The sequence below is a fragment of the Lolium perenne genome, chromosome 3 (genome assembly GCF_019359855.2).
Source record: "Lolium perenne isolate Kyuss_39 chromosome 3, Kyuss_2.0, whole genome shotgun sequence".
In the NCBI taxonomy this organism is placed as follows: Eukaryota; Viridiplantae; Streptophyta; class Magnoliopsida; order Poales; family Poaceae; genus Lolium; species Lolium perenne.
In genome coordinates, this window is record NC_067246.2 from 300,817,131 (window position 1) to 300,831,588 (window position 14,458).

The 14,458-nt window shown below is 45.0% G+C and overlaps 1 protein-coding gene across 1 annotated transcript; it reads left to right on the plus strand.

The window, feature by feature from the left end:
- Positions 1–9,536: 9,536 nt before the first annotated feature.
- On the plus strand, positions 9,537–11,342 carry LOC127338781 (GRAS family protein RAD1-like). The gene has a single exon (XM_051364766.1). The coding sequence runs from the start codon at positions 9,557–9,559 to the stop codon at positions 11,105–11,107; it is 1,551 nt and encodes a 516-aa protein (XP_051220726.1). The 5' UTR covers positions 9,537–9,556; the 3' UTR covers positions 11,108–11,342.
- The last annotated feature ends 3,116 nt before the right edge of the window (positions 11,343–14,458 follow it).

Consider the following 14,458-nt stretch of genomic DNA (forward strand, 5'->3'; position numbering starts at 1 on the left):
AAACTCGTAATTCAAATATTTCCACCATGATCCAATCATAGATATTTGACTTTTCTATTACGATGATTTCCACTTCATGCTGAAATTTATTTGAACCCATTCAAAAGTTTCAAACTTCTTCCTTATCGAATATATCCACATATATATACTCAATTCATTGTTGAAAGTTTTCATGAAGTAGAAGAATCTCCCGCACACAACTATGCTCAGTGAACCATATACATCATTATGTATTTTTCCACTAAGTTTGTTGACCGTTCAACTCTTGGCCTATGAACGGTATTTTAATCATTCTCTTTTAGAAAAGATTTGCAAGCGTCAAATGATTCAAAAATCAAATGACTCCAAAAATCCATTTGTATGGAGTTCCTTCATGCGTTCCTTTCTAATATGACCTAAATGGCGGTTCCACAAATAAGTGGAATTCAAATCATTTGCCTTATGGCATTTTAGCGTCAGTGTTATGTATGTGTGTTTCACCATTAAGATTTATAATAACTTATCCATCATACATGGAGTAATGTCATAATTTGAACAACTCATTGTTTTCATTTGACCAGAGCAAAATAACAATTATTAAGTTCTTTATTATAAATTCTAAGGGCTAGATAGAATGCCAACGACGAACACTTTATTTTTGTTCCAGACGTGCATTCTTATCATATTCCTTGTCAGTCACTTAGGCCATTGTATTCTTGTATTGCATTATTTTGTATGACACTTCATACCAACCAATATGGTACTAATACCCAAGAATTTCATAGTGTGACCTAACTAGGAATACAACCATAACATGTATATCATTTATATACACCTGAGCTAGACTTTCTAGTCTTTTCTTTCTTTTCTGCCAAAATATCTTTTGCAGTTTCTCTTTTAGTTTTCCTCATTATTCAGAAAAACACTTCAACATCAATAACTTCTAGGTTTGTTGGTCTAATACCAATAACCTTGAGGTTCTTATTTTGAAGTTGATCATCATATGACAAGTGTTCTAGATTTTACTATTAGTAACTTTGTAATATGATGAACAATTTCACTCATAATTTTATCCATCAATTCATGACAACTTTTTGAGACCATGTCTGTACATGCTAGGCTCATAAAGTTTAACCTCAGTATTCGCATGTGCAAATCTGGCTTGCACCCGTTGTATGCACACGTAGAATCTATAACACCCGATCATCACGTGATGCTTCGATACGACGAGTCTTAGCAACGGTGCATACTAAGGATGATAACTTCATGGATATGCGAATATTGTTAGTGCCCCAATAGTTGGAGGATTGGGACGCCTTGCGTCTTCAACCTTCCTACATTCCCATAAAACTTATGAGTTTATGTAGTCTCACCAAATTATATTCTATCATCTTGCAATAAGGTCTTAGATATCACATATATCTCATACCTTGATTATTTCTGAAAACAAAATTTTCAGCTCCTTACTTTTCAAACAGATTTGAACTTCAAGTTTCACGGAGACAAGATAACTTTAGGTACCAATTGAAACCATAGCTCTTTGAATCAACAATGTGAGGTTTACTAAAAGTTTGCAATAGGACTTAATCATTTCTTGATTCTTTAACAATACGGTACCAGTCCGTAAAGTTTCTTGTCAGATTTTAACAGTATTTCTATCTCAATTACAAGACTAGCGCTTGGTAGAAAACGGATGCCAATACTACAAATTAATTCAAAATACTACTCAGACTATGTTTATGATAATTAGTTCATGTTTTAATCTAATTACTAATGAACTCCCACTTAATACAACATCCCTCATAGTTGTTAAGTGGTACACGATCCAAATCCACTACACCAAAACCGATCATCACGTGAGATGATGTAGCTTCAATGGTGAACATCAACATGTTGATCATATCATCCATATGACTCGTGTTCAACCTTTCGGTTTCCGTTGTCCCGAGGCCATGTCTGTACATGCTAGGCTCGTCAAGCAAACCCAAGTATTCCGCGTGTGCAACATGGCTTACACCCGTTGTTTGTGAACGTTGAGTCTATCACATCCGATCATCACGAGATGCTTCGAAACGACGAACTGTTGCAACGGTGCATACGAGGGGAGAACACTTTATTATCTTGATATTAATGTGAGGGATCATCTTATAATGCTACCGTCGTGATCTAAGCAAAATAAGATGCATAAAGGATTAACATCACATGCAATTCATATGTGATATGATATAGCCCTTTTGTCTTTGCGCCTTCGATCTTCATCTCAAAAGCACGGACATGATCTCCATCATCAACGGGCATGATCTCCATCATCATCGGCGTAGCGTCAAGGTCCATGGCGCCGTCTTCATGGTTGTTCACCTCATGTAGCAACTATTACAACTACTTTGAAATACTACTCAACATGAAATTTAAAGACAACCATAAGGCTCCTGCCGGTTGCCACAATACAATAATGATCATCACATACATATTCATCATCACATTGTGGCCATATCACATCACCAAACCCTGCAAAAACAAGTTAGACGTCTCTAATTTGGTTTGCATATTTTACGTGGTTTAGGGTTTTCGAGAGAGATCTAATCTACCTACGAACATGAACCACAACGGTGATACTAGTGTTGTCAATAGAAGAGTAAATTGAATCTTCACTATAGTAGGAGAGACAGACACCCGCAAAGCCACTTATGCAATACAAGTTGCATGTCGAGCGTGGAGCAAATCTCATGAACGCGGTCATGTAAAGTTAGCCCGAGCCGCTTCATCCCACTATGCCACAAAGATGCAAAGTACTCAAACTAAAGATAACATAAGCATCAACGCCCACAAACCATTGTGTTCTACTCGTGCAACCATCTATGCATAGACACGGCTCTGATACCACTGTAGGATAACGTTGCATAGAAAACAAAAATTTTCCTACCGCGAACACGCAATCCAAGCCAAGATGCAATCTAGAAGACGGTAGCAACGAGGGGGTATCGAGTCTCACCCTTGAAGAGATTCCAAAGCCTACAAGAGTAGGCTCTTGTTGCTGCGGTAGACGTTCACTTGCCGCTTGCAAAAGCGCGTAGAAGATCTTGATCACGATCGCTTCCGGCGCCACGAACGGGCAGCACCTCCGTACTCGGTCACACGTTTGGTTGTTGATGAAGACGACGTCCACCTCCCCGTTCCAGCGGGCAGCGGAAGTAGTAGCTCCTCTTGAATCCGACAGCACGACGGCGTGGTGTCGGTGGTGGTGGAGAAATCCGGCGGAGCTTCGCTTAAGCGTGCGGGATGTGGTGGAGGAGAGAGACCGCTAGGGTTTGGGGAGAGAGGGGGGTTGGGCGCCGGCCCTCTAAGGGGTGCGGCCAAGGCTGAGGCTTGAAGTGTTCAGCCCCCTCTCTATGCCCCTCATTATATAGGTGGAAGCCCCAAGAGTTCTAGTCCAAGTCTTCGAATAAGACCCCAACACTAAAACCTCCCATATGTGGGAAACCTACTCAAGGAGGGAGTCCTACCCAAGGTGGGACTCCCACCTTTCCTTGAGGTGGGTTGGCCGGCCACCCTAGGGGAGTCCACCTTGGACTCCTCCCCTTTAGGGTTGGCTGGTCATGCAAGTGGAGTCTCTTCGGGACTCCACTTTCCAAAATGCCATTCTTCCGGACTTTTCTAGAACCTTCTAGAACCTGCCATAAATGCACCGGATCATTTCCAAACTTGGAATATGACTTCCTATATATGAATCTTATTCTCCGGACCATTCCGGAACTCCTCGTGATGTCCGGGATCTCATCCGGGACTTCGAACAAATATTCGAACTCCATTCCATATTCAAGTTCTACCATTTCAACATCCAACTTTAAGTGTGTCACCCTACGGTTCGTGAACTATGCGGACATGGTTGAGTTAATCACTCCGACCAATAACCAATAGCGGGATCTGGAGATCCATAATGGCTCCCACATATTCAACGATGACTTTAGTGATCGAATGAACCATTCACATACAATACCAATTCCCTTTGTCACGCGATATTTTACTTGTTCGAGGTTTGATCTTCGGTATCATTCTATACCTTGTTCAACCTCGTCTCCTGACAAGTACTCTTTACTCGTACCGTGGTATGTGGTCTCTTATGAACTTATTCATATGCTTGCAAGACATTAGACGACATTCCACCGAGAGGGCCCAGAGTATATCTATCCGTCATCGGGATGGACAAATCCCACTGTTGATCCATATGCCTCAACTCATACTTTCCGGATACTTAATCCCACCTTTATAACCACCCATTTACGCAGTGGCGTTTGATGTAATCAAAGTACCTTTCCGGTATAAGTGATTTACATGATCTCATGGTCATAAGGACTAGGTAACTATGTATCGAAAGCTTATAGCAAATAACTTAATGACGAGATCTTATGCTACGCTTAATTGGGTGTGTCCATTACATCATTCATATAATGATATAACCTTGTTATTAATAACATCCAATGTTCATGATTATGAAACTAATCATCCATTAATCAACAAGCTAGTTTAAGAGGCATACTAGAGACTTCTTTGTTGTCTACATATCACACATGTATCAATGTTTCGGTTAATACAATTATAGCATGGTATGTAAACATTATCATAAACACAAAGATATATTATAATAACCATTTTATTATTGCCTCTTGGGCATATCTCCAACACAAAGTACTTTGCCCCAACGTAACAGTGAGGTTGTCAATCTCACCGGCTTGCTGTAACAAAGGATTAGATGTATAGTGTGGATGATGATTGTTCGCAGAAAACAGTAGAACAAGTATTGCAGTAGATTGTATTCAATGTAAAAGAATGGACCGGGGTCCACAGTTCACTAGAGGTGTCTCTCCCATAAGATAAATAGCATGTTGGGTGAACAAATTACAGTCGGGCAATTGACAAATAGAGAGGGCATGACCATGCACATACATGATATAATGAATATAGTGAGATTTAATTGGGCATTACGACAAAGTACATAGACCGCTATCCAGCATGCATCTATGCCTAAAAAGTCCACCTTCAGGTTATCATCCGAACCCCTTCCAGTATTAAGTTGCAAACAACAGACAATTGCATTAAGTATTGTGCGTAATGTAATCAATAACTACATCCTCGGACATAGCATCAATGTTTTATCCCTACTGGCAACAGCACATCCACAACCTTAGAACTTTCTGTCACTGTCCCAGATTTAATGGAGGCATGAACCCACTATCGAGCATAAATACTCCCTCTTGGAGTTAAGAGTAAAAACTTGGCCAGAGCCTCTACTAATAACGGAGAGCATGCAAGATCATAAACAACACATAGGTAATAGATTGATAATCAACATAACATAGTATTCTCTATCCATCGGATCCCGACAAACACAACATATAGCATTACAGATAGATGATCTTGATCATGTTAGGTAGCTCACAAGATCCGACAATGAAGCACATGAGGAGAAGACGACCGTCTAGCTACTGCTATGGACCCATAGTCCAGGGGTGAACTACTCACTCATCACTCCGGAGGCGACCATGGCGGTGAAGAGTCCTCCGGGAGATGATTCCCCTCTCCGGCAGGGTGCCGGAGGCGATCTCCTGAATCCCCCGAGATGGGATTGGCGGCGGCGGCGTCTCTGGAAGGTTTTCCGTATCGTGGCTCTCGGTACTGGGGGTTTCGCGACGAAAACTATATGTAGGCGGAAGGGCAGCCTCGGAGGGGTCACGGGGGCCCCACACGCTAGGGCCGCGCGGGCCCCCCTTGGGCCGCGCCGCCCTAGTGTGGCGGCGCCCCGTGGCCCCACTTCGTCTTCTCTCCGGTCTTCTGGAAGCTTCGTGGCAAAATTGGCCCCTGGGCGTTGATTTCGTCCAATTCCGAGAATATTTCCTTACTAGGATTTCTGAAACCAAAAACAGCAGAAAACAGCAACTGGCTCTTCGGCATCTCGTTAATAGGTTAGTGCCGGAAAATGCATAAATACGACATAAAGTATGCATAAAACATGTAGATATCATCAATAATGTGGCATGGAACATAAGAAATTATCGATACGTCGGAGACGTATCAGTAAACAAAAGAGAAGAGGGATGATCTACCTTGCTGGTAGAGATAACGTCCTTCATGGGAGCCGCTCTTGAAAGTCCGGTTGGCGAGGTAGTTGGTGTACCCATTACCATTCGTTGACAACAACAAACACCTCTCAAAACAATTTTACTCCTATTTTAAAAATGAAAAGCTCTAGCGCATGTTAATCCCTGCTTCCCTCTGCGAAGGGTCAATCTTTTACTTTTACATTGAGTCTCCATCCTTTCTTTGAGCACTTTCTTGAGAGCACAACTGTCATTCTTAGTATAATATGCTTGTCTCAAAATATGATTGATTGTGGTATAACTTTGATGCTTTTATCTTTGACAATCACTATTTCTAGTCTTTCTATGAACTTCAGAGGTGCCTGAGCATTTATGTTTTGCTGATCAAATATGGGCAAGCGAGATACCACTCTATCATACTCTTTTATGAACATTGTAATCCTGCTTATATACATGATTCATGATGCTTATTATTAATTGTTGGTACCTTTCCATGATTGACATAGCTATTGGATGATCTTATTTGCATGTATCTTATTATGAACTGCCTAAGTGTTAGCCATAGCATGAAAATATTTACATCATATGAACAAATGTGTTCGTGAAAGTTTTTTTATTGCTCAGTTGTTAACTGAATTGCTTGAGGACAAGCAATAAGCTAAGCTTGGGGGGAGTTGATACGTCCAAAACGTATCTACTTTCCCGAACACTTTTGCAATTGTTTTGCCTCTAATTTGTGTATTTTGGATGCAACTAACACGGACTAACGCTGTTTTCAGCAGAACTGTTCTGGTGTCTCGTTTTTGTGCAGAAATCCAACTTTCAGGAAAATCCTCGGAATTTATGCGAAATGTCCTATTTTCCAGAAGACTCACGGAGCCAGAAGGGCAAGTCAGGTGGAGGCCCGAGGGCCCCACACCCTAGGGCGGCGTGGCCCAGGAGGGGGGCGCGCGGCCCTAGCGTGTGGCCCCCTCGGCCGGCCTCCGACGCTCTCCTTCGGACTACTTATCGCCTTCGACCTAAAAACGCACGGAGGGAAGTCGAAGTCGCCAGAAACCCTCCAGAACGCCGCCACATCGCGAAACTCCGTCTCGGGAGCCAAAAGTCTCCGTTCTGGCACTCCGCCGGGACGGGGAATTGGAGGAGATCATCGCCATCATCACCACCGACGCCTCTCCATCGACCAGCCATGTTTCCCCCATCCATGTGTGAGTAATTCCCCCGCTGTAGGCTGAAGGGGATGGTAGGGATTGGATGAGATTGGTCATGTAATAGTGTAAGATTGTTAGGGCATAGTGCCTAGTGTCCGTAATTGGTACTTTGATGATATTGTTGCAACTTGTTATGCTTAATGCTTGTCACTAGGGCCCGAGTGCCATGATCTCAGATCTGAACATGTTATTACTTCATCATGATGTTCATTGTTTATGGTCTTACCTGCAAGTTGTATACACATGTCGCTGTCCGGAACCAATGGCCCCGAAGTGACAGAAATCGGGACAACCGGAGGGGATGGTAGTGATGTGAGGATCACATGTGTTCACGGAGTGTTAATGCTTTGCTCCGGTACTCTATTAAAAGGAGTACCTTAATATCCAGTAGATTCCCTTGAGGCCCGGCTGCCACCGGCTGGTAGGACAAAAGATGTTATGCAAGTTTCTCATTGCGAGCACGTACGACTATAATTGGAACACATGCCTATTGATTGCTTTGTACTTAGACACCATTTTATTATTATCTGCAAATGCCCTGCTTGATTGTTACATGAGTTTGTCTCATCCATGCAACGCCCGTTATCCGTTCCCGTGCCTACAGTATTTTAATCCTGCTGTTTACTATAATCACTACTGCTGTCTCTGTTACTCTGCTACTGCTATAAAACTATTACTACTGATAAACTCTTGCGAGCAAGTCTGTTTCCAGGTGCAGCTGAATTGACAACTCCGCTGTTAAGGCTTTCAAGTATTCTTTGTCTCCCCTTGTGTCGAATCAATAAATTGGGTTTTACTACCCGCGAAGACTGCTGCGATCCCCTATACTTGTGGGTTATCAGCAGTGCTCTCCTTCCTCCTCTCCGGTCGGTAGGACTAGGGTTGAGGTTTAGGGATGGCGACACACATGTCGCTGCACGGTGGGAAGTGACCACGCGTGCGGGTGATCTCCAACTAGCCCTACCGGTGAGAGAAAAAGTTTGTAACGAAGCATCGGTAATTGGGTTGGTAATAAGATAAGGGGCAGTGCTAGAAATCCTCCGGAGTCTCCAAACTTTCCAGCCTCCCGCTTGCATGCGCGAGACGTGTCCACTTTCACATGAAATTTAGATTTTGCTTCGTCGGAGCAAAAAAACCTCCCGCTTTTGCTTCATTGAAGCAAAAAATGGTTCGACTAAAAAGTAGAAGGAGTGTTGCGACTCATTCAGATTTTGTTTCTTCGCAGCAAAAAAATTCCCGCTTTTGCTTCATTGAAGCAATAAACGGTTCACGTAAATACAAAAAAGAAAGACATGTCGGACGGAGCAGGCCGGAGACTCGCCAGAGATTCATCAGAGACCTCGTCGGTAGGGGATGCTGTGACCGGCAACGGTGGTGCTGCAAGCCAGGGACGGTGGTGCTACAAGCCGGGGCGACGACACTACCATCTGGTGGAGGCGGTGCTTCAAGGAGTGGGCATCGATGCTACGATTGTACAATAATATTGTTGCTTCAATTGTTCCCCTATTCTGCGACTTTAGTAGAAAAGTTTTGCCACAAGGTCTCCGGCGATGTTCTCCAACGAGGTCGTGTTTTTAGTACAAATGTTGCAGTGCTATAATAGTATATTATTTTTGCTACAATTGTTCTGTCATGTTGCTACTTTAGTACAAATGTTTTGCTACGAGGTTTCTGGCAACGGTGCTCCGGCGAGTTCTCCGGTGAAGTACGGTGCTCCGGCTTGGTCTCCGATGAAGTACGGTGCTCCGGCGAGGTCTCTGGCGAGGTCCACAACCGAATGGTCTTTGTGTTTTTGTTTTTAGTCAAACCGTTTTTTGCTTCAATGAAGCAAAAGTGGGGTTTTTTTTTTTTTTGCTTCAATGAAGCAAAAGTGAAATTTAAAGCAAAACTGAAGAGAGAACCCGATTGATTGGATCCAACTGTGGGAAATCCGGAGGCTGGGAGGTTTGTAGCCTCCGGAGGATATAGAGCATTTTCCATAAGATATGTGATGCTTGCAGTATAATAGTAAAATAAAACAAAGAAAGTATAGATAGGGAAAACAAAACCTGAGCTGTAGAACAAAGACATCTTTTTAGACAAAATCGACCAATTGATTAACTATGCCACCTCGTACGGTCGTATACTACTCGAACTGGCAGCGCTCAGGGTCTATATATAGAGACAGATTGAATCAGCCAACAAGTTAATTAGGTCATTTGCATTGCAAAAAGGTCTAGTTTAACTACTAGGATCAAGTGCACTCTGCATACACCCTTGATCACTACCTACATGGGCATGTCACCGAACAACTTCACCACTTCCTTCTGTTTGACACAGCAAAATGCTTCGATCTGCACTGAGCAAGAACTAGACAACTACCTCCACCCGTACTATTACGGCATCGAGGAGGTCGCGCTAGACGGCGACGAGCTAGAGCTCGGCAGCTCCCGTGCTCCCAAGGCCACCAAGGTTGACTACTTCAGCTCGCCGTACCAGTCCTCGTGGCCGCCAGCGCAGGTGGACGTCGAGTCGTCGCGCGTCAGGAAGAAGCAGTTCCGTGACGTCCTCGAGAGCTGCAAGCAGAAGGTGGAGGCCTTGGAGGCTCTCGAGTCGCCGCCGGCAGGTGGCAGCGGCCCGTTCCAGCTGGACCAAGGCGAGATGGTAGTCTCCGTGGGTGACGGTGGCGGTGGTGGTGGCGGTGCTGATGGCATGCGGCTCGTACAGCTTCTGGTGGCCTGTGCAGAGGCGGTGGCGTGCCGCGACCGCGCGCAGGCTGCGGCGCTGCTGCGCGAGCTCCAGGTGGGCGCGCCCGTGCACGGCACGGCGTTCCAGCGCGTCGCGTCGTGTTTCGTGCAGGGCCTCGCCGACCGCCTCGCCCTCGCGCACCCGCCGTCCTTGGGGCCTGCGAGCATGGCGTTCAGCGTCCCGCGGTCGTCCTGCCACGACGGAGCTCGCGGGGAGGCGCTAGCCGTGGCGTACGAGCTGTGCCCCTACCTGCGCTTCGCGCACTTCGTGGCGAACGTGTCCATCCTGGAGGCCTTCGAGGGAGAGAGCAACGTCCACGTGGTGGACCTGGGCATGACGCTTGGCCTAGACCGCGGCCACCAGTGGCGCGCACTTCTCGACGGCCTCGCCGCGCGGGCCGGCGGCAAGCCGGAGTGCGTGCGCGTCACCGGCGTGGGGGCCCGCCTCGACACCATGAGAGCCGTGGGGCGCGAGCTGGAGGCGTACGCGGAGGAGCTCGGGATGCGCCTCGAGTTCAGGGCCGTCGATCGCACGCTGGAGAGCCTCCACGTGGACGACCTCGGCGTCGAAACCGGCGAGGCCGTGGCCATCAACAGCGTTCTCGAGCTGCACTGCGTGGTGAAAGAGAGCCGGGGCGCGCTCAACTCCGTGCTGCAGACCATCCGCAAGCTCTCTCCCAAGGCGTTCGTGCTCGTGGAGCAGGATGCCGGACACAACGGGCCCTTCTTCCTGGGGCGATTCATGGAGGCGCTCCACTACTACGCCGCGCTGTTCGACGCGCTGGACGCGGCGCTCCCGCGGTACGACGCGCGGCGCGCGCGCGTCGAGCAGTTCCACTTCGGCGCCGAGATCCGGAACGTGGTCGGGTGCGAGGGTGCAGCGCGCGTGGAACGTCACGAGCGCGCGGACCAGTGGCGGCGCCGCATGAGCCGGGCGGGGTTCCAGTCCATGCCGATCAAGATGGCGACCAAGGCACGGGAGTGGCTGGAGGAGAATGCCGGAGGCAGCGGCTACACGGTGGCGGAGGAGAAGGGATGCCTCGTGCTTGGATGGAAGGGCAAGCCCGTCATCGCTGCCTCTTGCTGGAAATGCTAGCCACGTACTCACTGCCGATCACTTCACCATCTTTGCATACACAGCGGACTGTGACATTGTGAGGGGAGAGGGCCGGAGATTGCGGATACGTAGAAGGGAGCTGATACTTCGCTGTTCAAGCTATTATGTGTGCTTGAACACTTGTGTAACTATAAGGCCCCCACAACTAGTGCTTGTACTTGTTTGACAAATTTTGTATAGGTACTTTAGCGGATCAATATAACTTCTTGCACAAGGTTTTAATTGTTTCCTTTTCATTTTACTTTGGACCCTACAAATCTTGTAGTCTTTGAGAGTCTTTTTACCAATAATGTATGTGGCCCTTTCAAGTTTACAACCAGAGGTATAAATAAAGATGATAATACAAAAATGTGGCAAACCAGTGTTCATAAGCATTTAAAACACTAGAATCATCCCGCAAAAAAAAAACCCTAGAATCATATATTAGGAAACATATAATTCATGGGACCTTTATTTTTTTACATGGTCTATGAAATTTGGACAAACATTGCATGCATCTTTAAATAGAAACCTCACTATAAGGTGCATTGTTTTGAGTCCTGAGCTAAAGTGTGCTTGGTATTTGAAAAATTCAAAATGTTATTCTGAATTTTCCAAACATCTAGAATTTTTCTGTGGATATGTACAAATTTTCTGTACGTATTGCAATGTGACATTAAATAATAAAAAACTGTGGAAATAAAAGGATAAACAAAAACTTGAGTTTGCTCCCCACATATGTGTAGATCACATAGGAAAAGATATGTTGAGGAAATTTTCATATTTTGGTACATACGATACATGTATGTACCTGTATAATTGTTTTCAGCTTATTTTTTAGTTAGGAAATAAAGTTTTTAGAATTTTTAAATACTAAGCTCCTAGGGGCTAGTTCATGATCCAAATTGATAATTCACCTCGTTGTATGCATCTTCTCTTGAGTCGACCTCCTACCGGTACTAGCTAGGGGGAAGCGGCACAGATGGATAGAGGCGGTAGGTAGGGCGGCGAGAAGGTGGCGACGGGGGACAGGCGCGCGATAGAGAGCGGGGCTCGCACGGGTATAGGGTTTGGGGCTGATCTCTCCCGGTCAGTTGTTTTGGCAACACGATTTTCTGTAGGTCACACATGGAAAATTAGGGGCGATGTTGCCTCGCTGCCAGTCGCCAACAGCTAGGACACACAATGGCCAATTTGCCGTGAGTCTATGCCGTTACCTACGAAAAATCATCTGATTTACCGTGAATGTTGGTTTGCCTTGCTCTTTTTGTTTTGTTTTCCGTGGATTTTTTGTTTACCGTGAGTTTACTCTGTGCCTATGGAAAATAGTTGTTTTGCCGTCCTTCGAGTGGATCTAGCACGGCAAATTACTGGATTCCTGAAGTGATCTCAATATTTATTTTGGTAATATCTAGGATGTACTTGTTAAATTTGTGAAAAATCGATAGTACCTAATGTCAGAGAATAAAATAAAGACATATTAGTATATACATTTAGATACATATGTTGCTTTTTATAAGATTCAGAAATGACCACCTTGTCTTTGTCAATGTTCACACTGTGGCAAATGTTCCACCATAAAGCATCATGTTCCTCTATCATTCTCATGATTTATAGGAACAAATAGTAGGAGATTTGAAACTCACTACAACAACGCACACTGATCTTGGCCGTTTTAAACGCCGAGACACTCTGTAAAAGCCGTCAGTGATAACTGCGCCCGGGATCATGTACGCTCAACACTTATTTGTTCTTCGTGCACATAGTCATCCGCTGAGCTAGTTCGATCTAGGGCGACATATGCTATGAACCTCGCGCTACATTGTGGTGTAGTTTGATGCCGCTATTGATCCGGATCTGCTGCTCTCGAGGTATCGGTGCAGCTCTCACGCTGCATCCGCTGTCCATCTCGTCGACAACTGGTGATTCTCCACCGCGATCTCCCAGTTCGTTGCTCCACCATTTTCACCCGTACTCCTTGTTGTATCCCCAGGTTCAAGCGATGTAGAACTCAAGGACAGCAATTCAGATCTCGGTGAGCGTTGTTGAGGCTACCTCGATGATGGTGCACCGGCAGTGATGATGACGCCCAAGGCTCTCTGTGTGTGTCGTTCATGACTTCATGTCTCGGTGCGTTACCGATGACAAAGAAACGGTCTAGAAGTGGGGTGCTGAAATAAGATGCGGAGTTGGGAGGGAGACAGTCACTACCTTTGGTGCGTCCTCGACAATAACAGGTAACGATTAACAAACGTATCCATGGCATGTAAAAGAGAAACTAATGTATCCAATCTTTTCATGGCCTGTGATTGGCTCAAGTGCGTCAGTTGTGACGAAAGTGTGCTTGTTGATACTGATTGGCACCAGCACCATCTTGCATGGCCAGTAGCATATACAATTCTGCGTTTGCATTGATTAACAGAAACAAGAATTGCCAAATTTTAGTTGTCGCGCGATAGTGACCAGGATCGATGGATGCCCATGCCTCCTAAATGATAAACATTGTGACCAAAATGGCATCATTAATTAAATATACATACATGTGTACAGTACATGTATTTTTTCTTGTTTAAAGAGAGATAGAAGCAACAGCTTGCCTAGCATAGACATTTTTTCTAGTATGCAATGCATGTTAATTAGTAGGAGATAATCTTGTTCGCTATCAGTCGCTCTTTTTTTCTGATGGGTTAGATCGCTATCCGTGTTTATTTATTTTGAAAAGGATCGCTCTCCGTATATGATGTAATTAAACTGTATATTTGATATTTGATAACTAAACTATTTTTCAGCCAATATTCTGGAACCGGTAAGAGGAACAAAAATGTGTCTTTCCCGCATACTGTCTCTTTCAAAAAAACATGTCACTGTAAGCGATCTTGTGCTTAGTTGTCGATGGGCATGTCGGCAAAGGAATGTTAATCCATATTCGCACTAAAAATTGAGTTACGATTGATGAAAATATCACTTGGGTTATAGTAGCAGTAACAAATCACATACTAGCTTAATTGTCATATATGCATCACATTCAAACATAGCACGCCATTTTCTTCTCCTTGTGGAGCTTCGAAAGATGGTCACTATGCTTGCCAAAGTAGAATCTTGACATATTTCTATTGAGCTGGATGGAATTGGAAAATAGTACGTAGTACAAGACACAATATATAGAGTCGTGCTTCACCAATTCTCGTACAAAACCAATTGTGACTAGCAGCAGCGTGTTTGTTTCGTGGGAATTGAAGGTAGGGAATAGGAGTTTGAGGGAGGCGGGACTTGCAATCCGTTGTTTGTTTCAGGGGCATGGGAGTTGGGGAGGGAAAGGGAAAAGGAATTAAGGAGACCAACTCCCACAGA

What these genes read in the sequence shown, in the direction of transcription:
- LOC127338781 (XM_051364766.1), top strand. Translation starts at nt 9,557, where the DNA reads ATGGGCATGTCACCGAACAACTTCACCACTTCCTTCTGTTTGACACAG.